The sequence below is a fragment of the Hyperolius riggenbachi genome, chromosome 3 (assembly GCF_040937935.1).
Source record: "Hyperolius riggenbachi isolate aHypRig1 chromosome 3, aHypRig1.pri, whole genome shotgun sequence".
In the NCBI taxonomy this organism is placed as follows: Eukaryota; Metazoa; Chordata; class Amphibia; order Anura; family Hyperoliidae; genus Hyperolius; species Hyperolius riggenbachi.
This window is the reverse complement of record NC_090648.1, coordinates 289,865,627-289,890,632: the sequence shown is the minus strand read 5'-3', so window position 1 is coordinate 289,890,632 and position 25,006 is coordinate 289,865,627. Positions and strand designations below refer to the sequence as shown.

General features: G+C 42.4%; 1 protein-coding gene across 2 annotated transcripts in view; it reads left to right on the top strand.

The window, feature by feature from the left end:
- Positions 1–25,006, top strand: part of MDFIC (MyoD family inhibitor domain containing) — a 146,864-nt gene that overhangs the window by 72,758 nt on the left and 49,100 nt on the right. For both annotated transcript variants that reach the window (XM_068276458.1, XM_068276457.1), the window contains exon 3: positions 8,888–9,010. In XM_068276458.1, the coding sequence (XP_068132559.1) occupies positions 8,888–9,010 (123 nt within the window). The remainder of the gene's footprint in view (positions 1–8,887; positions 9,011–25,006) is intronic.

Here is a 25,006-nt window from a genome sequence, read left to right as displayed (position 1 = left end):
AGATTTTTCCCCGGGACTTTGGGCATGTATCCCACTCCGCCATGCCCCCCTCCAGGTGTTAGACCCCTTGAAACATCTTTTCCATCACTTTTGTGGCCAGCATAATTTTTTCTATTTTTCAAAGTTCGCCTCCCCATTGAAGTCTATTGCGGTTCGCGAACTTTTACGCGAACCAAACCTTCCGCGAAGGAGGTTCGCGACATCTCTACTGACAATCCCTCTTTACGGCAGGTGTGTCATTTTATCATTTCTGCATTTTTTTTCCCTGTGTGGGTGATTTCCCCCCCCCCCCCTTTATTAATTTTAATTTTAGATCTGTGTCTATATCTGAAGATGGGCTTAAGATAATGTGGGAAACATATACAGTGGTGTGAAAAACTATTTGCCCCCTTCCTGATTTCTTATTCTTTTGCATGTTTGTCACACTTAAATGTTTCTGCTCATCAAAAACCGTTAACTATTAGTTAAAGATAACATAATTGAACACAAAATGCAATTTTAAATGATGGTATTTATTATTTAGTGAGGAAAAAAAACTCCAAATCTACATGGCCCTGTGTGAAAAAGTGATTGCCCCCTTGTTAAAAAATAACTTAAAGGTGTTTTATTACACCTGGGGGCAGTGTCCGGCGCCTGAGTTCAATTTCTGTAGTCACCCCCAGGAAACATGATGAACACACACTGATTTAATCATCTTAACAATAAAAATTGTATCACAACAGATATGCAAAAAGGCAGTGCATGAAGTGTTTTTTTTGTTTGTTTGTTTTTTCGAACTAGCAAATATATTCCCATTGTGCAAAAGACAGGTTGGACCAATTAATGGATAGAGCAAACAATCTTGTGGAAGATATTCAAAGAATGTGGCAATGGTTGTAAAAGGTGTGGGGAATCTAAACTTGAGTGTAGGATGTGTGAGAGTACATAAAGTGTTGCGATGGCTTTGGTATGGCAGTGTTCGGGTAGATGAGAGGTGGGCAATTTAGATGGATGTGATGTTGAGTAGAGCAAGTGACCATTGCAGTTTATTATTATTATTATTATTATTATTATTATAGTGCTGACATCTTCCGAAGCACTAATGTATGAGTGATGGCTAGCCCAAGTCATTAGTGGGCTGATAGACCAATGTGGGGGATGCAGTGAAGCTGAGGGGCAGGTAGTACCCAGTGGTGTTTGAGACAGGTGAGCAGAGGGCTGGATACAGTGGTTGGGATTAGAAGGAAGTAGAGGGTAGGTAAGATTCGGGAGAGGTGAAGATTCTAGTGAACGTAATGATGACTTTGATGTTATAGTGTGTGTGAATGCTTAATGGCATGATCTATACAATTTAATTCATGAAGATGCTCTTATCTATTATAGTTTGTGTCCTGTGTAGGAAAGAGAATTACCTGTGCATAGAAGTCCCTGGATGTCTCCTTCAACACATTAAAGCAGTTACTCAGAAAGTGATATACCATCCCTTATGTGCAAGGGTACCATCCCTTATGTGCAAGGGCACTGATGGACAAGTCTTAATGAGGAGTAATACCAGAGGGAAAGTTTCCACTGTTGTAGTGCTTAGCCTCAGTACGTTAACTGCAGGACTTTGAATGAGGTGGCAGAGAGAAAGGGCCTACTAGGTAGATAGTTTTTTTTAATGGGGAAAAAGATAAAAATACAGTTCCAACGAAACCAAAGCAGATGCTTTGTACAAACATGCACATGCACAAAGGAGACGTGTGTGTGTGTGTGTGTGTGTGTGTGTGTGTGTGTGTGTGTGTGTGTGTGTGCGTGCGTGCGTGCGTGCGTACCTGCATGCTGTTGTAGGCTTACACAGTAGTAACAGACATACAAGTGGGTGGAACAGGCAGCATATGACCATTCAGCACATCCATATCAGGTCTTCAGGAACCATGGCATACTAATCCTCTGGTAATGTCCAAGAATTGCAGTGCAGTGTTAAAGCAAACCTAAGTTCAACACTAGAAACAACATTAAGCTACTCCACAGAGCATACCTCGCCACATTCCGAGTCTCTAAAATCTTCCTTCAAGCACCTCCACCATGCTATAGAGGTTGTGGAGCTAGGGGAACGTTCGCTCATGTGTGGTGGACTTGCCCTCTAGTCTCCTCTTTTTGGTCTCAAGTTAGTGCCATAGTGGCAACGGTCCTCCTGATCTCATCCCCAAATTCTTCAGTGTTTCTACTAGGCAACAAACTAGGATCTATGAAGCATCCTGCCCATAGGATGGTGCAGCATATTGCTATTTCAGCCACAACATACCTTGCCTCACGTTGGAAGGATCCCTTCCTTTCTATAGACCATGTTATTGCGAAGATCCATCAGGTCATGATACTTGAGAGAATGGTAGCTATCTCAGAGGATCGGATGCCACACTTTATTAAAACCTGGAATCCCTGGGTGGATGATGCAGATAACAAAGGCTTGTTGTTTTTTGCTCAATTGCTGGTTTTCCTCACTACCTTTGCACTGTAGCTTTGCCTCTCCGCAATCAATCTCGGCCTCCTCCCCACCCCTCTCAGTGAAAGAAGACTGAGAGGGGTGGGAGGAGGCAGCGATTGGAAGAGATTGACTGCAGAGGAGGCAGAGCTACAGCTCAAATCTCTGCCTCTTCAAGGAAGTAAATCCCTGCGAGCCCAGGAATTTTGCTGGGCTTTTTCTCTATTAAAAAACACTTGTATTGCTTCGATACCACTTAGGATATAATGCTTAACAAGATTAAACTAGAAAAAATGAGACTTCAGTGTCTCGATAAATAGGTTTCTTGAGCAACTGCGCTGTCCATCATTGAGCCCTTGCATTGAGAATGCCATATTCATTAAATGTAAACTGTATTTTAATATAGGCATCTAGGAAAAAACACAATCCATTTGGTTGGTATCAGTCCAGGTTTATTAGTAAGCAAATGACTGCCTTCCTCGAGCCTGACTTTATTAGTCTGACTTTGTTTAGAGCAGAGGTGCCCAAACTTTTTCAGCTTGTGAGATACTTTAAAAAATTAGTCAAAATGATCTACCATATACAATATAGTGGGGTCGGGATCTACCAGGAAGCCCTTTGCGATCTACCGGTAGATCGTGATCTACCTAATGGGCACCCCTGGTTTAGAGGGCACCCACCAAATGCTAAAAGGCATACAGGGCTGGTGGGTGATGCAGATGGGCAACAGGAAAACTTTCCCTACTTAGTTTCTTTGTGCATGGTGAAACTTGAGTGATGGCTTTTCCTTAAAAAGCTTACAATCTACAAATCAAAATGATCTCCAATCACTGTATATCTCAGAACTGTCAGCAGCGTAACTGTGTGTTACAGTGAATTACACAAACACTATTATCTTTAGTTTGAAGGATTTTGAGAATCAAATAACTGAATGCTTCCCAGTTTTACATTTAAACAATATGTGCAGAATATTCCATTCTGCATTTACTTAATAAGAAAACAACTGCTTAACTGCTAGATGACAGAGCCTCTTAATCTTTCAGAAGTACGAAGTGCCAATGTCATGACTCGTATGCATAAATCTTCATGACATTTCATTACAGATGCAAAACCCTTCCTGGAACTTTCAGTGACTACTTGTGTGCTAACTGTAGTTTCACTATCACACCCTTTATAATCCATTTGTACTCCTCAGTGTTTTTGCAGTGCTAAACTACATGAAATATTTAGCATTACTGCAAAAAAAGTAACCTGTTGACAATCGCTTTGCAACACATTTGCAACTAGAATGTGTGTGCTGCAAATCAGCTGGTAACCATAAATGTAAAATAAAAGCCTGCTCTTTCATCGAGCTGAAGTATGCATCATTGTAGTAAATATGTTATTAAATGACAGGCATACAAATTTTATTCCTCCACAATCTTTGCTTAAAAAAGAAAAAAAAGCATAATCTTATAACTGTTCACAATCGCATAGTTATAAGCATATGGAGGAAGGGCATCATCACTAGAAAACAAGTGACATTAAAGCAGCATTATTAGAACCTTAAAAACATATACATTATGCACAAGAACACCGATGTCTCGAGTCGCGTCTCCATAGCAACAGGACGTCCCATGACGTGAGGGCAGGATGCGCCAGCGTATTGCCCACAATAGCGGCACTTCACAATCATTGCAGACGTGGTACCTGGAATGATTGTGAAGTGCCGCTATTGTGGTCAATACACTGGGCGCATCAGGACCTTGGACCCCGGGTACAAAGCAACAGATGCGGGGCATGGGTCACGGTTCTAAGACCCTAGTGACGCGCTTGATCGATTAAGCAAATTGTATCATTAGTGGCCACCTTTATTCTTAGGACTGTGGAGTTTGTACAAAAATCATCCTACTTTGACTCCTCAGTTTATTAAAACCACCGACTCCAGGTTCCCAAAATTGCTCCAACTCCTCGACTCTGACTCCACAGCCCTGGTGCTGACCACTTTGACACTTTTTTCCCAGCTATGTAGGTTGAAGGCCAGGAGGAAAAAAAAACAGCAAGTGCCATATCAACCCACATGACTTTCAGTTCTAGGGGAAATGTAGCCCAAAAAAAGTGTGGAAAAGAACACATTCCCCCCGCCCCCCCCCCCCTCATTTTTGCAGTTAAAATGTACAACACACATCTGATGCCAATCCTGATATCATTAAAGAAAACCTTGCCTGATCTTATAGTTAGCAGTAAGGGTTATTGAATCGGACACCCAGTATGTAAATAGATAGATCAGGCTGTTTGCATGATCTGTTTTGATAACTACATGGGGTCTGATAATGTTACTGGTGACTAATGGTGACTAATATGAGCTTTTAAAATTGGCACTGTGGCCAAAAGTAATTTTTGTTTTAAAAAAAAACCAAAAAAAAAAAACCCTGCTGTCTGTGTGTTCATTTAGAAGGTGGCAACTGTAATATTTTTGGAATACACCTAATTTTTTGTTTTGTTGTCAGCTGTCATGAGGACATGAAAGCAAGTTTTTTTAAGGCTCATACACACATCAGACCATAGTCTTTGGAAAATGAAAGATCACAGACCAATTTTACCCCCTTCCATGTAGTATGAGAGCCATACCTACACAGTCTATTCTATGGAGCTGAACTCCCCATCGGACAGAGATCTTTGCAAGATGTTGCACACAAAGATGCTGTAGACATTCAAAAGATCACTATCTGCAAAAGATCTGTTCCTGCAAAAGATCCGTTCCTGCAAAATGCATTCATAGTCTATGATATCTGCAGATCCTCATACACACCTTGTTTAACAGACATTCATCTGCAGATCAGATCCACCAGGATGGATTTTCAGATCTGCAGATGATTGTCTGATCTGCAGATGAATGTCAGTTAAACAAGGTGTGTATGATGATCTGCAGATCTCATAGACTATGAATGCAATTGGCAAGAACGGATCTTCGGCAGGAACAGATCTTTTGCAGATACAGATTTTAGGTGTCTGTGCAGCATCTGTGTGTGCAGCATCTTGCGAAGAGTTCTATCTGATGGGGAGTTCAGCTCCATAGAAAAGACTATGAAGGTATGGCTCTCATACTAAAAGGAAGGGGGTAAAATTGGTCTGTGATCTTTCATTTTCGAAAGACTATGGTCTGATGTGTGTGTGTGGCCTTAGTCTCCAGAGTTTGTGCTCTGACAACAGAAAAGGCTGATTCCAGTGGTTTTCTTTACTGGACAAAACAGGGAGAAACATTTGGCAGGAATACTGCTGTGATGTGCTGTGATTCTGTCAATTTGTAACCTTGCCATTAAACGGGCACAAAGTTGTTGCTTAAACTGTGCCCTAGATGGTCTTGTGATATTTTGTAAAGCGTACATAAGCAAAATTGTGCAACACATGAGTAATATTTGCCATGTTTCACTAAATCATGGTTTGAGTTCTTAAGGTGGCCACACACAATACAATGAAATGATCCGATTTTACGGCAATTCGATAAAAACGATCGGATCTCCCAAAAAAATCGAAAGTTTTTTTTTTCATTCAACTGAAAAATCCGATCGGATTTCCCGTTTTTTTTTCGATTTTTATCGATCCGGAATGCCAGATATTTTTCTTCAATCTTTCTAAAGATTGTATGGTGTGTGGTAGATTGTCAGTTTATTAATATACACACCCTAGCAATTTTGTCATGGTTTCCAATCATTTTTATCATAATTGGGGAAATATTTAACATACGTGTGTGGTACATTGGTCAGATTTTTTTATATGTTACAATCAGTCAGAAAAATTGATTGCAATTCTTAAATTGAACAGATATTTAAAAAATTGTATGGTGTGTGGCCACCTTTACAGGCATTTAAGTTTTTTGTTTTTTTACCCCCTATTTTTACAAGTTAAAAAGAAATAAGTGCAAATGTTGCTCTAGACAGGTTCTAAAATAAAATCAGAGCTTAAAGTTTTTATTTTGTCTCCTGGATACAGGAAAATGTTATATAGTAATAGTTAAACCATTCATTGCAGTACAGCTAGTTTAAATCTGTCCCAAAGTGATATGTGGAAATAATATAAAATCCTGAGAAGTTGTCAATCTCATGATGTAACATATTTTTACTATATTCATTTGCTACTACTTCTAAGTCAGGGGTATGCTGTCCATGTATAATAATTGTTTTTATCACGCAAATGTGTAGTTATTTTTTTCTCTATGACAGGTCTACTGGAAAGCATGAGCACATGGCTCTGTTGAAAAGAATAGGGCAGCTAACTTTGCTTTAACTACTTGATGAATTTTGTGCAGTATATCTACGTCCCGCGGGACTTCCTCTAAAATCCCAGGGGAGTAGACACTAGTCTTCTGCAGCAGGAGGCCACCGCATGCGCCTGTTCAGGTACTCATGGCCGCCCATTAGAGGGGAGATTATTGAATATGAACACAGTTCCCATTCATTAATCTAAGTCCCTACGTCAATGATCGCCGGCATCAATGAGATGCCTACGTCATTGTATCTTCTGAAGTAACTTGTCCACGCATTACTTCCTATTCAGTACTTATGGTACGCAAATAAGAAATAATGGACATCTTGTGGCCAAATAGTAAAAGTACACCTAAATACATTTATTTTCATAAAAATACCCACACTTACATTTAAAATTAACTCCTTCCCTCCCACACACTCCCGAAGTACCCAAATGAGTGTTTGTTGTATTAAAAAAAAATGACAATTAAAAAAAATACATAAATAGTTACTCTAGTGACTGAACTTTTTTAATATGTATGTCAAGAGGGTATATTACTGTTATACTTTTTTAAATTATGGGCTTGTAATTGGTGGAGGACTCAACTGAAAAAATGCACCTTGATTTCCAAATAAAATATTGGTGCCATATATTATAACTAGGGCAATATTTTAAGCGTTGCAATAACCGGGTAAAATTGGCAAATGTGTGGGTTTTATCCACTGTAAAACATTTTTATTTTAAAACTACAATGGCCAAAAACTGAGAAAGACATTTTTAAATTGTTCTTATTACTCCCATTAAAATACATTAAGTATAAAATAATTCTTAGCATAATGTACCACCCAAAGAAAGCCTAATTGGTGGTGAAAAAACCCCAGATATAAATAGTTTTGTTGTGATGAGTAGTGATAATGTTATTGGCAAATGAAAGGAAGGAGGGCTGAAAGGTGAAAATTGCTTTAGTCTTAAAGGACAAAAACCCCTCAGTGGTCAAGTGGTTAAAGCTAGATCGCAAATGTATAGAACCGATGTATTTGTCACCACAGCGGCAAGAGAACTGGCATCTTTTAAGTGTGATCTGTGAGTAGTCTGTGGCTAAACTAGGAAGACAAATGGATAAATGGCATTTGTCTCTCCTACTGTCTGACTCCAGTTCCAAGATGATGCTGTCAGCTCACCCCAATCAGTGTCGCTCACCAGATTGTAAAAGGTCATACATCACTCTTGTTCAAATCACAAGCCTCTCTGGTCTATAGTCCAACATGTTGTTGTCAAGGGCTAATGACCATTAGTCCTTGATAATGTCCCATTGGACAAAACCTGTCTGGAATACTTGATACAAGATATGGGTGGCTTTTGGTCTATGCAGCCAAGTGACGGGACATACGAAGATGTGCCACAAGTTGGATGCAGGATCCTCTTTATACCCACACCTTTACCTATCTATATCTTACCAATGAATAAGATGACTATATGACTTTTATTCTATTGAAAAACTTTTTTTTTTAATCTAACTATAATACACCATTTGGGCTCATTTTTTGCACAACTAGATAATGGTTGAAATCCACGCACACATAACTTGTTGCCACTGTCTGTCCATCTGCTGTTGCTTATGTCAGATTTCTATTACTGCCTTTGTACAAGATGAGGAGACGCCACTTCTTCCAATTTCAATCAGTTGGTTAAGTGTTACATTATTAACTCCAGAAGCTAAGCTGAAGTTGCCAGGGAAGGAACAGAGTATCCATAAAAAAAATTAATAGGAAATTATTACGATTCTCCTCAAAACGTACAGTGAAGAAAAAAAATCCTGAAAAAATGTCATCCTTATTAGGTAAATGTAAATTGCATGATGGCCATGGATGGTAAGTGTTATTTCGTAGAACCTCTGTTTCTAAAAATCCAATTCTGGGTATTTCCAACAGACTTCTATGTGAGAATGACAGTATAGCATTTGCATTATTCAGCCCCATAAAGTCTGGCAGATTTAGTTCCCTAGTGGCATGAAAAGCCGTGTCCATTTTGACCTAGAATTGTACCAGAAGTCCTGAGATTTGAGTTTTCTAACTTAGTCTTTTGGATGGCCATTGTGGAAATAAGTGTGAGTTACAGCAATACACCTCCATCCGTTCTGCCTATCATATTACATTTACTTTAGTTCTACTGGAATAATGGAATGTCTTTAAAGCTAAATTTTTTTTTCTCTATCAGAAACATGTGAAAATGAACGTTTGGACGTGGAAGACCCAAATCAATCTTTTAAGAATAAAGGTGTCCAGACAGATTTAGAAGCAAATTCTGCCCTAGGAAATAGATGTGACGCCATTATCAAATGTAAGTAATTCACATCTCCTATCGTGATACTTTTTTTTTCGGATAATAGATCAGCATTTACTTGTTGTTCAGGTACCACAAGGGTGTGTTTATTAACATTGTAAAGGTAGGGAAGTGGCTCAGGCTCATGTGAAGTAGAGTAACTTCCCTTACTAATGTTTTCCGAAACGTCAGGCAAGTATTCCAAGCACAGTCACGTACATAAACACATATATTAACACTATGGTATTATTTGATTTAAGGTGTTTCAATGTGCTGCTTTTGCTAAAAAAATATGGCGTGCCTATCAAAACAGCCAAGCCTGATGCCCAACCCACATGTCGAACTGCTCCCTCTATCTTGTGAGTTTGGCTGATGAGACCACTAACCTTAGCTTTGGGGGAAGGCCACGGCATGAATTCTATGTAGACATGCATGATACCATTTTTATGCTATATTTTATGCCCTTGCTTTGGTAACCTTCATATTGGGACAGTTGTTGCTAACCATTGCCTCCATTTGCTTTTTAAGCCATCAGAATGTAAAGGTCTCCTTTATTGAGCATTGGATAACTAATTTGGTAGTAAAATATCATAATTTTTGTACTAAAGCCTCCTCTGATTCTTTTCCTCCACTCGATGCATTATTCTTCAATTCTTCAACACTACACAGTTGTAAGACCAGGGTATTAATCTGGACTGTCAGGCTCCTAAAGGATGTAGAAAGGGATGGACCAAGCATTCTACATATAATGTGACCTTTGTACAAAAAAATACTGTTTTTTTTTTTTCCCCTTACATGCCTCTTACCCCTCATCCTTTTATGCAAGGTCACCATCACTTCAGTAATATTAGGAAAGTGTGATATTTTCTGATGGTGAGAACAGGAAGGAGTTCCTTTATCTACTAATTAGGTCACCCTACAAAGTTTCCACAACTAATTACATTTTAAAAACAGGAGATAGTAATTGTTAGAATACTGTATGCATGAGACTGTTGTAAACAGGTACACTATCACTATAAAAAAAAAGGTATTCTGCTAGCACAGATATTTTGAAGAGACATATATGGGGGGAGGACACTGTTTGCGTTCTCGAAGTCTAATCATCTGAGACAGTGGCATACAAATAGGTAATAGGTTTGGAAAAATACATTTGGAAGCAAATGTAAGTACTGTTATTATGGGGAGACTATACATGATAGTGTATGTTATTTCAAAAAGCAGAAATGATCAATTTGCTACGTAGGTAGCTATGCAGCACTTACCTCTTACAAAGATGCACATACTAATGTCTTAATGTTTATATTGAGTAGTGCCAGAGAAAAAAACAGAAATTCATTGAACTCTGAAATTATCACTCTCCAAGGACAATAAGTCACCGTTATTCAGGGAAATAGGCATTTAGCTATTGACAAGTATTAGGAAAATCACATCACAATGACTCATCTAACAATCATTGCTAACAGGAGTTGTAAACTACAGATGTGCAAAAGACATTAAACTTCACATTTTTCCAGAGACTAGTAAAGTTAACTTTATTCCTGAAATTGCATAAAAAATTAATGCGCCAGCATTTTAAAGTTTCCCAAAATATTATTTAAATGTATTAAGTGTCCTAATGCTTTAGTCTTTAAAGCTTTAATATTTGTGTTTGGTTTTGAAATTTATAGAAACTACCTGATTAAATGGAACAGATAAAATATAGCTTTTCCATCAGTTTGAACTTATTAGATCTAGGACACTGTTTACATAGCATCCTGGAGCCTAAGGCGGCTGGATAGTGTGTTGCATAAAGACACCACCTTTGACTCAGTAGACCAGGTTTTGAATCCTGTCTGAAACCAGTTCCCATTTCAGTAAGGTAAACTTTGGGTAAGGCTCCCTAATGCTCCATGATGGCCTTCTGAGCACATTAGGTCTCTTGTTTAGTTTGTCTTGATTTGAGTCACTTCTTGGACCTTTTGCTAATGTCTTGCAAAATACAAGACTTACTTACATTTTGCCTGCAAATCAGGGATCCTCTTTAATCATGATGTTGCCAGTTACAAGTCAGCAGTAGATCGGATTTGCAGCAAAATGATAATTTCTAAATTATACAACATTTGATATGTTTGCAAAATCCACCTTATTATATTGTATATATTATTTTTATATATTATACCATATTTTATTGTATAGCCACTTCAGTAACACTGCTTCCAAATATTACAAATGTGAACAAATGGTTTCCGAGATAATTTAATTCATGTTATAGTTTTTCTTGTAGTCAAAGTTCGCCTTCACAAACCAAATTCTGTGCGACTACACCAGTCTGTTCTCTTGAAGCAAGGCAATCTCCATAATTTCATTGGCATTCTGCAGATTAAAGCAAATCAACATGAGTATCTATAAGGAAAAATTATTATTCTAGATTGTAAGCTTGCAAGGGCAGCCCCCCCCCCCCTTGTATTTCCTGTTTCTGTGCATTTTATCAAAGCCGTATTGGTGAAGTTTTTTTTAAACTACACAACCATTGTATGTATCTGCACTTGTGTGGTTGTCCTGATTGCCTGATTGTGTTGAACTTCTCCTGCATCTATGCTTCCCATTGTTGCATGTTTTTGTGGTGCTACATAAATTTAAAAAAAAAACTTCTAGGTTGTATTTTCACACCCCATCAATAAAATATCTTTCAAGCCACCGTCAACCAAAAAAAAAAAAAAATACTCAGTATAATTTTAACAGTACTCTACTCTTTTTTGCCTACTTTTTGGTACCTATTCAATTGCAGAGCTGAAAAGTTATTTTCAACAGAAGAGGAATTATTATCTTCTAGGAGAAAGCTTAGGGGGAAAAAAGTGAATTGAATAAGGGTCAGTGTGTGTGCTCTAGTTGCTGTTAATAGGTTTTTGTTTTTTTTAAATATTATTATTATTTTATTACCGGTTTAAATAAGATAGACTTTGATTTAAGAACTAATTTGTTGGGAAGGGATTTTATGTTTTCTGAAAGTGTAAACTGCCTAACTTTAGAAGAAGTCCACCACATATATGTTGTATCTCCCTTTTGACTGCAACATCTTGAACAAGATTGACAAATATAGGGATTACATTTATGAATTCTAGATGCAGTGAGATGAGAATTGTGTATAAACTTGATGGCCCTTTCACACAGGGGCAGTGTGGTGCAGTAAATTTACCGCACCCACCGCAGCCGAATGTTAGTCTATGGGGATCATACCGTGCGGCTCCTGTGGTGATCTTCATCGGACCACATTGTAAGTCCAGCAATGCAGGTGTATTTAAAAAAAAACAAAACAGTTTTTCATATTGCGCATGCACAAAAGTGTATTTTAGCAATTAGCTTATGTGCACGTGATCGATTGGCCAACAGGAAGTGAGTGTCACTTCCATTTTGGCCGGATGCCAGATGGGGATTACCGCACACTATGTCCTGTTTCCACTACACGCAGATCGGATGCAGAATGGATGCAGAAAAACTGACTCCAATGACTGCCTATGGGAAAATCTGCATAAGAAAAATTGCGTGTAGTGGAAACAGGCCCATAGGCATTCATTAGAGTCAGTTTTTCTGCATCCATTCTGCATCCAATCTGCGTGTAGTTGAAACGGGCCCTAATGCGGTAATCCCCGAAGCCCTGTTGTTGACGGCCACCGAGCTGTACAGCTGCCGCCAATCCACAGTCTGAAGCTGGCCTCAAGGAAGTTTCAGTTAGGTAGATATTTATTGAGAAGATCCTTCCTAGACCTTTAACCTAGGTTAAAGAAATCCAGCTTTTTAATAAACCATTGATTTGTCCACCATGTAAATTCCTGAGGATATACATTTGAATGTTTGTTTTTCTAAAGATGCAATAAATAAGTTGTAGCATTGAGTGGTAAGTGCACAGTATATTCCGTTTTCGATCAGTGACTGTTGAGTAGTGTGGGAATCACCACTTGGATATATTTTGTATTGAGAATTTACCTTTTTTATAATTTAATTTTCTATAGTGTTCATGCGGCAGACCCAAGGGGCAGCGTGAAGGCTGTGTGTTTTTTCACATTCTATCAGTTTTCCAAAAGTGCTGTTTATTTCAATGACCAATGCACGTTTGGAGGCATGTGAATGCATACATCTATAGAATAAGAGAATTTCAGCTTTCTTTCTCTATAGGTTATTGGATGTTAAACGTAGGACTAGTAGCATATGTAGAGTGGGGATAGGAAAGTATTTATAGTCTAGAGACAAGGCGGACATGTGTAATGCATTAGGATAACACAGTGGCTGAATTTAGAGTTAGAAACATGTTTATATCTAAAGTAAATATATCGTTTGTATTAACCATATATTTTATTTACTCCATAGTTTAGTCATGTTGGCAGGCAGCACACTGTATATGCAGCAAATAGTAAATCGGATTACAGTGCAATATCAAGAGTTGGTTTTCACTTATTATTGTTTGTACTTAAACACATTTACTATGGGGGGCTCAGTGGCCATGTCTGTGAATGACTCCTAATATACCATTTACATGTTTAAATTTCTGTATGTGTTTCACATGTTTCACAGTTCTTTACAGTACTACTGCACCCCATCATTCTCACTGTCATGCACACAATTCTTTTGACACATTATAAACTTATTACCTGCATTCCATTCAATACAAAGTTGACACACAGTTCTTAAACGCCATCTTGTGGAAAATAATATACTTATCCTAATGGGTAAAAAGTTACTTTACTTCCTGTGACTGAGCCCCCCACCTGTGGTTTTAATGGCAACCCTGATTTCCTTGGTGACAAGCAATAAACAGAAACTAGCACCAGATAGGGGTTGCTGCTCTAATCCACTCTACAAAAAGGTTTCACTTCTTCTTTTTTGTTTCCCCCCCCCTCTCTTTTTCTGGACAAGCAGCCAGGGGGATCTTCCAATAAATGGCTATACAGACCCAGTAGAGGTTCTGCTGCCTTTTAAGCACTGTTCAGAAGTGGGGGAAAAAATATTCCACTTGTAATCATTCCCATCAGTTATTTTTGAGGCTGCATTCACAGTGGGACATTGCAGAGCTGCTTTATAAAGTCCTGTAACACAGCTTACAGCACTTCAATGTTAATCCTATGGGATGTTCACAGTGCGACATTAGCATTGCATTGCATCGTGTAGCGTTATGGAAACGCACTGGTTGCTGTGCGTTACATCTAAAAGCACACGTTACCAGGTACAGGAAGGCATACTTTTTATTGCCTGTATGCTTTCCTGTACCTACTGTATGCGACTGTAACACAGCGTTAATGTGCGTTACCACCCTTTTTTTGCGTTTGGTTGTAATGCTGCGTTGTGACTTTAACGTTGCATTTCAACGCAACGTTCCACTGTGAATAAGGCCTTTGTTTGAAACCGTAATCAACACAAATTCATCAGATTTTAGTTTTTCCTTTGTTACCCAGTCTCCATCCTTTCTACCATTCAATCCTCTAAGTCTACCACACTATTATCCATCCTTTCACCATCACAATCCCCATCTCACATTTTAAGCCATCTTCTAAATTCAAACACACAAAACATACATACAAGAAATGTATATTTAAAAAAAGGTGGGGGGAAAGGCTGCGAATCCCTAAGCTAAATTTAAAACCTTGGGAGCAACTAAGCAAAAAAAATGTGTAACTTAGTGGTATGTGCTGGCGTTCTCCTCGCTGTTCCACAAAATGTAAGTTACACATTTTTTTTTTGCTTAGCTACTCCCAAGGTTTTAAATTTAGATTAGGTCACTTGCACGGAGGTTTGCCTCACCGTGGCGCAAGTGTCTAGTATAATATACTTTGCATGGAAAACCATATTGGAAGCTAAAGTTCCTCCTAGTTTAATAAATGTTAGCACTTGTCTAGGATGCAGGGCACAGAGGCGGTGTATGCCTGTGCGATTAACCATTCAATTGCAACATGTGTTTAGGGACGCGCAGCCTTTCCCCCCACCTTTTTTTTAACTTTGTAACTATGTAACTGTCAGGTTAGCTGCTCCCAGCCCCTCCTCCTGAGTTTCCTGTTTGCATAATAAGTAGTAGCAGATGTGCATATGATTTGCATCTGAATTGAATGCAAAGTGTGCAGAAAATCTATTTAGGTGCTTCACACTGAGCTGGTGGTCATTTTAGATGCAGCCTTAGTGGTATGCGCTGGCGTTCTCCTCGCTGTTCCAAGAAATGTATATTGTCCAATTAACAGCAGTTGTTAAAGGTTTGAAATAGCTTGGGCAGGTAAGGTTTTAAGAAAATAACTGAGTAAACCGTGAATCAAGTAAAGACCTGATGCCAGGTTCAGCATGACAAGTACAGTTAGGATGAATGTAGTGCTCACCACTTTGCGCCTTTAATTGTGCCCCATGTGCTGCCATGTCACTGCAAACTCTCACTTAATATTCCCTATATTTATGTTCAGCAGTTATGCCTCCCTCTAACAGCTGGTTGAAGAAACTTCTTAAATAAAGTTACCAACTTTGTAGTACACTACATTTCAACATATCACTGACTGTGCAGACTTAAAGGGGAACTGAAGAGAGAGGTATATGGAGGCTGTCATGTTTATTTCCTTTTAGACAACACCAGTTGCCTGGCAGCCCTGCTGATCCTCTGCCTCTAATACTATTAGCCATAGCCCCTGAACAAGCATGCAGCAGATCAGGTGTTTCAGTGGTTCAGACTTATAAGTCTGATCTGACAAGACTAGCTGCATGCTTGTTTCTGGTTTTCATCAGATACTACTGCAGAGAAATAGACCAGCAGGGCTGCCAGGCAACTGGTATTGATTAAAAGGAAATAAACATGACAGCCTCCATATACCTCTCTCTTCAGTTCCCCTTTAAAGAGAATCTGTATTGTTAAAATCGCACAAAAGTAAACATACCAGTGCATTGGGGACATCTCCTATTCCCCTCTGTCACATTTTTGCCACTCCCCGCCGCATTAAAAGTAGTCAAAAACCGTTTTAAAAAGTTTGTTTAAAAACAACAAAATGGCCACCAAAATCGGGAAGTAGGTTGATGTACAGTATGTCCACACATAGAAAATACATCCATACACAAGCAGGCTGTATACAGCCTTCCTTTTGAATCTCAAGAGATCATTTGTGTGTTTACCTTCTATCCCCCCTGCAGCTCTCATCCACTGAAGAGTGACAGGCTGATTGTTTCTTTCTGTAGACAGCTCTGTCTGTAATTCCTCAGTATGTGACAGCCCAGCCAGCTCAGAGGACAATTTATCCAGCTTGTAAAAGGCAGCTCTCTTCTCTCACTGACGAGAGCAGAGACGCTGCCTAATCTAAATAACACACACGGGAGTGTGCATAGAGGGGGCCTGGAGGGGGGGGGGGGGGCGCGTGCATAACAGATCAACACTGAAGGGTTGCCAGCCTTTCAGACACAGGGTGACAAATCTGACAAGGGAAAGATAAGTTGATTTATTACAGAGACGGTGATAGTAGAAAGTGCTGCAGTAAGCCAGAGCACATTAGAATAGGTTTAGGAACTTGTAGGATAGTAGAAAAAAGGATGACATTTTTGTTTTTTTTCTAGCTCTTGTGTCTTCCATTGTTTGCTTCCTAAATGTATTATACAATGTCAGGAACCGCGTACAATACTAATCCCCCAAACGTCTCTGTATCAATGAAAATCAACTTTAAAAAAATGTTGCTATAAGAGTGTCAACTAATTTGTAACATAAATACTACTGTGGTTTAACCTATATGCATTTTTAATTATTTTCCATTGTTTGAACAGAGTGGGCCATATGCAATTCCAGGTGATAAGAAGCTCAAAACGTGCAGGTTTCTTATCACCTGACATCGCTCAGGATTTACTTACAAATTCAGATGCCAGTTTCACCTAAGGCAGTGATCTGCAAACTTGGCTCTTCAGCTGTTAAGGAACTACAAGTCCCACAATGCATTGCAGGAATCTGACAGCCACAGTCATGATTCATAAAGGCAAATGCATTCTGGGACTTGCAGTTCCTTAACAGCTGGAGATCCAAGTTTGCAGATCACTGACCTAAGCGATGCTGTAGCCTTAAAGACCATAACTCAGGCGAATATTAGGTATTCATCTGAGCGAAGATCCTGTGTGGCGAGTGAGTCATTTTTGCCATGGAGGTGTCCTTCAGTACCACAGCATTTCTGCCTCGCCCCCTCGCTAGTTGGGCATGTACCCGAACTCCGCCACAACACTTGCCGCCATTTACCACTGCCCGTAGGACCTGCCAGGACCTTCGCCCCTGCTGCTGCCATCCTCTTCTTACTGAGAGCCCCAGCTGAAGCCTTTTTGAATGTCCCGCTGGGGCTCCCCATTGTCCACTAGGTGACCCAGCCCAATGAGAATCATCCTGATTCTCATTGGACCGAGAAATAAGTGACAGATAAAAAAACTGAAGAATAAAGAAGAAATGTTTTTTCCTCAAAAAAAAACAAAAAAAAACCTTAAATACTATTATACATTAAATGGGTCAAATTTGACACACTATACAGATTTACCTGGAAGGGGCAGGACATCTGGGGGTCCTTTTTATTAAAGGGTGCTCCCAGATTCCACATAAGTCCCCCAGGACTTTTGCGTGTCCCCCCACCTCCTCCTGGGTACCGGAGGTGAGGAAGGTCCCCTTGTCCATGATACTCCATGATATGGACAAGGACGTTGAAGGAGAGGGGGAGGCTTTGTTGCCCCCTCTCTTACAGAGCACCCATATCGCGGACCATGTGGGTTAGTATGGGGAGCCCCATGCAGGTTGACTTAGCCTGGCTATACCAACCTGCATGGGTGACCAGGGGTTTTATACCAGCCTTCATGAGGGACAAGAAATTTGAAAGTGGGGGCTATATATATTTTTTTTTAATTTTATAAAAAAAATGAAGCTCCCACATTTCCAAAGCCTTAATTAACTCCTTGTCACCCATGCAGGCTGGTATAGCCAGGATGACTGCGTCAACCTGCTTGGAACTCCGCCGTACGAGCCATACCAGCCCACATGGTCTGTGATATGGGGGGGCTCTGTAAGAGAGTGGGACAAAGCCCCCCCCCCTCTCCTACAGAGTCCTTGAAAGGGCAAAAACCCAGCAGCAGGGCCGCTACCTTCACCTTTGTGCAAGGAGGAACAGGAGGAGCACTGCCAGGGCCCTGCAAAATGACCTCCAGTGGGCCACAAATGTGCATGTCTGCTCAAACGATCAGAAAGACTCAGTGAGGGTGGTATGAGGGTCAGACATCTACAGGTGGGGGTTGTTATTACAGCCCCACACCCTGCAGGATGTTTGGCGTTTTGCCAGAGAACACCAAGATTGGCAAATTCGCCACTGGTGCCCTGTGCTCTTCACAGATGAAAGCAGGTTCACACTGAGCACATGTGACAGACATGACAGAGTCTGGAGACGCCGTGGAGATCATCCTGCTGCCTGCATCATCCTCCATGATCGATTTGGCAGTGGGTCAGTAATAGTGTTGGGTGGCATTTTTTTGGGGGCCGCACAGCCCTCCATGTGCTCGCCAGAGGTAGCCCTACTGCCATTGGCTACAGAAATGAGATCCTCAGACTCCTTGTGCTGGTGCGGTTGCCCCTGAGTTCCTCCTAATGCAAGACAATTCTAGACCTCATGTGGCTGGAGTGTGTCAGCAGTTCCATCAAAATGAAGGCATTGATGCTATGGACTGGCCTGCCCGTTCCCCAGACCTGAATCCAAATAAGCATGTCTGGGACATCATGTCTCATTTCACCCACCAATGCCACATTGCACCACACAGTCCAGGAGTTGATGGATGCTTTAGTCCTAGTCTGGAAGGACATTCCTCTAGAGACCATCTGCAACCTCATCAGGAGCATGCCCAAGTGTTGTAGGGACAGGCACCTGGAGGCCACAAACACTTCTGAGCCTCACTTTGTCTTGTTTTAAGGACATTACATCAAGTGGATCAGCCTGTAGTGTTTTTTTTCCACTTTAGTTTTGAGTGCGATTCCAAATCCAGACCTCTATGGGTTGATAAATGTGTTTTCCCTTGATAATTTTTGTGTGATTTTGTTGTCAGTGCATTCAGCTATGTAAAGAACAAAGTATTTAATAAGAATATTTAATCTTTTTCAGATCTAGGTATTATTATTTTTTTGTGTGGGTTCCCTTTATATTTTTGAACAGTGCATATTGCACACTGTATACTTATTTGCATCAAGTGCACTTTAAACTTTACCACCCATCTTTAAATTGGCACTGAATTAATGCTTAATGAAATCCTACCACCCTTGATCGCAGTATGATATTTTTTTGTTTGTATATTTCAGCTAAAATACGTGTGTGTGTGTGTGTGTGTGTGTGCGCAATTTGATATTTATTTCTTCATTTCATGCTCCAAGTGTTTCCAGCTGTTGAATGTGAGTGCTTGTTCTATCTCCTTTTTAGTACAGCTGTTAGTGTTACTTATTTGCTCAAAATTTACAAGATCTTTGCAATGGCAACACTTTCTGGGAACCTTGCTTAGACGTTTCAAATGTCAGTGTACCAATTACATAAACTTTGTTCTGCGTATGACTTTTCAATTTATTACATTATCTTCCTCACTTCTGACAGTACAGTGTGTGCTGAAAGAGATGTGGATGTGTGTGTGTGTTTTTAATAGGGACAGTATTTTCTAAGCATTTAACCATTTACCGCCATCCTAACGTATTAAAACGTCATGCTTACCTCTATTAACAGCAACATGACGTTTTAATACGTCGCGCATTCCCGCCGCTGCTACCGCCGTGTGTCCGCCGCTACCGCCGCCATTACCGTCGGGATCCCGTGCTGGGCGATTGGGGAAGAGGACTGAACAGTCCTCTACCCAATCGCAGTGCCTGGAGTGAATGGACGTGACCGCGAACAGCGGCTACGTCCATTCACATAAACAGGAAATGTAACAGTTTAATAAAGTGTGTAAAAAAAAAAAAAAAAAAAAGTGAACACGTCCTATGAGTGTTCACCAGCGCCATCTTGTGGCCAAAAAGTATATTACACTTACAAAATACATACATTTTCAAGTATATACACATCATTAATAAAATTACACTTCCAACCCTCCCCCCCAAAAAAAACACTTGTAAAAAAAAAATCAGCTTAAAAAAAATAAATAAATAGTTGCCTTAGGGACTCAGCTTTTTTTATTCTATATTTTATGGGGGGAAATTAATTTTAATTTATTACATAGGGGCTTGTAATTATGGCCAGAACAAACAGAAAAATAACCACTTATATTTCAAAATAATATACTGTCGCCATACATTGTGGTAGGGACATAATCTAAACGGTTTAATTATCGGGACCACTTGGCAAATAAAACGTGTTTGTTTTATCCACAGGAGAATGTTTAATTTTAAAACTATAAAGGCTGAACACTGAGAAATAATGATTTTTTTTCTTTTTTTTTCAGTTTTTCTCATTAAAATGCATTTAGAATAAAAAAATTCTTAGCAAAATGTACTATCCACAGAAAGCCTAATTGGTGGCGAAAAAAACGAGGTATAGATCATTTTCTTGTGATAAGTAGTAATAAAGTTATTAGGGAATAAAAGGGAGGAGCGCTGACAACTGAAAATTGCTCTGGTCCGTTAGGATAAAAACCCTTGGGGGTGAACTGGTTAATATAACACTATTGTAGTGTGGCCCAGTGGTGCTCAGCAGAGCTCGAATATTCGAGTAGCTCGAATATTCGAGCTCTTTTTCAGCTATTCGAGCTCGGTATTCGAGCTCCGAATAGCTGCGGCTATTCGAATGGGCTTTTCGAGTAAACGCGAATAGCCCATTCACTATTCGAGCTATTCGATCAAACGGCGCTATTCGAGCTCGAATACCGAGCTCGAATAGCGTCATAGCCCAGATTGATGTCCTTAGAGCCAATCAGAGGGCTCCCAGGCCCTCTGACGGCAGCCAATCACAGAGGGGGACCCTGGCCAGCCCCTATCCTATAAATAGCGGCCGCCATGTTCCGTTTCTCCGTCCTTGCCTGAGACTTGCATAGAGAGAGAGTTGCTCCTTTATGCTTTGGCTTAGCAAGAGCTTTATTGTGGTCATTTACCTAGCGTTTTTGCTCACATACACCTCCTATACACACCTATATTGTTGTTAGTTAGATAGACATTGTATTTTAGTTAGTAGCTTTTGTGTTACATAGAGACAGGCCAGCTGCTGCAGGCTTACAGCTTTAGGCCTCAGGGCCTGCCTGTGTGGGCAGCTGTCCTCCTGTCCTCTGTTAGTTTATTTCTCAACAGTATTAGACAGTATTAGTATTAGATAGTATTAGACAGTATTTCTGCTGTCCCTTTACTACTTAGTGATTGTTATATACTACTGTAACTGTACTAGGACACTCACTGTCACTGTTCATACTAGGCTACTAGCTCGGACTCCTGCGTGTGTGTGTGCACTCACTGTCTGTGTACTGTACACACACTCTATTTCCTTCTGATTACTGATTGATTATTGTAAATTCTACTTCCTGACAGTTACTACTTACTTACTGTAGTAGGGACACTCACTCAGTCACTGTTCATAGGCCAGCTCCTGCGCGTTTGCGCGTGCGTGCACTCACTGTCTGTAGTGTACACACACTCTATTTCCTTGTGATTACTACTGATAGTGATTATTGTAACTGCTGCTAGTTGTACTTCCTGACTGTTACTACTTACTTACTGTACTAGGGACACTCACTCAGTCACTGTTCATAGGCCAGCTCCCGCGCGTGTTTGCGCGTGCGTGCACTCACTGTCTGTAGTGTACACACACTCTATTTCCTTGTGATTACTACTGATAGTGATTATTGTAACTGCTGCTAGTTGTACTTCCTGACTGTTACTACTTACTTACTGTACTAGGGACACTCACTCACTCTCTGTTCATAGGCCAGCTCCTGCGCGTGTTTGCGCGTGCGTGCACTCACTGTCTGTAGTGTACACACACTCTATTTCCTTGTGATTACTACTGATAGTGATTATTGTAACTGCTGCTAGTTGTACTTCCTGACTGTTACTACTTACTTACTGTACTAGGGACACTCACTCTCTCTGTTCATAGGCCAGCTCCTGCGCGTGTTTGCGCGTGCGTGCACTCACTGTCTGTAGTGTACACACACTCTATTTCCTTGTGATTACTACTGATAGTGATTATTGTAACTGCTGCTAGTTGTACTTCCTGACTGTTACTACTTACTTACTGTACAAGCGAGTCGGGACACTCACTCAGTCACCTCACCCACCAACCCACTCCATTAAAGTACCCCACTTTTCTCCCGCCCTTTTCAAAAACTTTTGTCTTTACGCCCAAAACATCGAAGATGTCTGGAAGTGGCAGCCAGCGCGGTTTGGGCAAGGGGAAGGGCAGCAAGGGAATCAGGAGGAGAGGGAGCAGCATTGTGGCAGGCCGCGGCCGCGCCACCATGCACAGTTCCGCAGCAGCAGCAGCAGCGTCAGTGGCTAACATTCCTCCCATAGCCACTGGCCGTGGACGCCTTGGGCGCCGCCCAGCAGGAGCATCTGCAACTCACGCTGCAGAGACACAGCAGCAGCAGTGTGTAGCACCTGCTCCTATTTTCCTCCAGCCGGGTCGGAAACGTCCCATTGAGGAAAAGGATGCATCCACTGTGGTGCAACTGATGACGGAGGATGAGCAGCCCGCCATCAGCTCTGCATCCGAGGCCTCCACCCTCACCACCACCACCACCCCTGTTCGCAGCAGCCGCCCAGCAGGGTCTGGGAAGGAGGCCAGTTCACCGTCACAAGTTGGCGACCTGTCACTCAGCAGTATTTTTACCCCAGGCACCATCAGGGTATTGTCTGCTGTTGTTGGCGATTTGGAGGAGGAGATGCTGATGGGCACTTTGGGGGATGAGGGATTGGACAGCAAGACTGTGGTGACAGTCAAGCAGCCCATCCATGCATCAGGAGAGGAGTTTGGGGGGTCATCATCCCAGCAGGACATGTTTCAGGAGGGGGAGGATGATGATGACCCGGTGACAGACAGAGACTGGGTGCCACCACCTCCAGGGGATGTCGTCCTCAGCAGCTCTGAGGAGGAGGATGCGCTTGTGGGCCTTGCAAGGAGGCGCATCATTGCAAGCATTGGCAGCAGTAGGCAGGTCCCACAGCCTGCTGGTGTCTCAGGCTCAGCAGCAGCAGCATCTGCCAGTACCACCACCAGCCGCACCCAAGCCCTCCCCCCCCCAACCACCACAGGGAGACAGGCAGCAGCGCTTCCATGCCGTAGGGGGATGTTTCTGTCACCAATCTGGCGATATTTCACCATGCCCACTGTGTACAGCAAGTACGCCACTTGCAACCACTGTCAGCGGAAGTTGAGCAGAGGTGCAGACCCCTTAAAGTTCAGCACCAGCTCGCTCATCAACCACCTTGCTGCGAAACATTTCCACCAGCATGAGAAGTTCCAGAGGCTGAAGGCATCTGGTGCTGGCAGTGGCACCACACCCATCACTGCACAGCCTTCAGCAGCAGCAGCAACAGCAGCCACCCGCCCTCCTGCTCCTCCAGCAGCACCAGCAGGAGTGCGGAAACGCACTGCTCCTCCCCCCTCTGCAACTCCTGCCGCCGACACTGAGGCCTGTTCTGGCAGCCAGTCCTCAGTGGCCTCCTCCGCTGTGTCTGCTGATTCCCGTGCCAGCAAAAGGCCACGCCAGAGCCTTTTGAGCGAGTCCTTCCAGGGGGTGGTTAGGGCTCTGCCTCCCAGCAGCCGTCGCGTGCGGCAGCTGAACGGCTTGCTGGCACGGGCCATGTGCTCCCAACTCCTGCCGTACACGCTCGTGCAGGAGGGGAGCGACATTCGTGCGCTGCTTGCTTGCGCAGCCCCAGACTGGCAGCTCCCCAGCAGACACTTCTTTGCCCGCAAGGCCATTCCTGCACTGCACCGCTTTGTGATGGCCAATGTGGAGCGAGGGCTGGAGCACGCGGTTGGTGAAAGGGTCCACGTCACCATGGACTCCTGGAGCAGCCGCTTCGGGACAGGCCGCTACCTGTCCTTCACTGTCCACTGGGTCAGCTTGGTGGAAGGGGGTGAGGATGGGAGAGCAGCAGCGGGCACAGCAGCAGCAGCAACACAGTGGGTGGTGCCACCCCGCAGGATCAGGGGAACTGCAGCAGGTTCCTCCGATCCTCTGCCATCCTCCGGCACACCTGGCCAAACCCCCCGCCTCAGCAGCAGCGTGAAGGCCCGCCACTGCCAAGCGCTGCTGCACTTGGTCAGCCTTGGGAAGACCAAGCTGACGGCAACCCATGTGTTGGCCAAACTCCAGGAGCAGGAGAGGATTTGGCTGACCCCCAGAGGCCTCAGAGTCGGAGAGGTGGTGGCCGACAATGGGGCCAATCTGGTTGCCGCAATAGACAGGGGAAACCTGACCCACATCCCCTGTCTTGCCCACGTGCTGAACCTGGTGGTGCAGAAGTTCTTGCGCACCTACCAGAACCTGGTGGTGCAGAAGTTCTTGCGCACCTACCAGGGGATGGGCGAACTGCTGGAAACGGCAAGGAACGTTGTGCGTCACTTCCGGCGCTCGGCTGCAGCCTGTGCGAGCCTGGAAGACGTGCAAAAGGAGCTGGATCTGCCACGCCATCGGCTGATCCTTGACGTTCCGACTCGCTGGAACTCCACCCTGGTGATGTTGGAGCGTCTGGTTGAACAGAAGCGCGCTGTCAAACAGTACCTTGCCCTGGCCACTGTTTCCGCCGCTCAGAGAAGGGACAAGACCAGCAACATCCCGTCCATCGTCCCCGATGATGACTGGAGGCACATGCAGCAGGTGTGCCTAGTGCTGGCTCCCTTTCTGCAGGCCACTAACATGGTGAGCAGGGACCATGCTATGGTCTGCGAGTGGGTGCCCCTGGTTTGTCTGCTGAACAGGGCCCTCGATGCTTTGCTGGAACAGGGAGCGGCATCCTTGGACCAGCAGGAGCGGCAAGCAGCTGCACAGTCCACCTCTGAGGGGGAAGAGGAGGACTTGGTGGAGGTCCCTGACCTTGCTGCT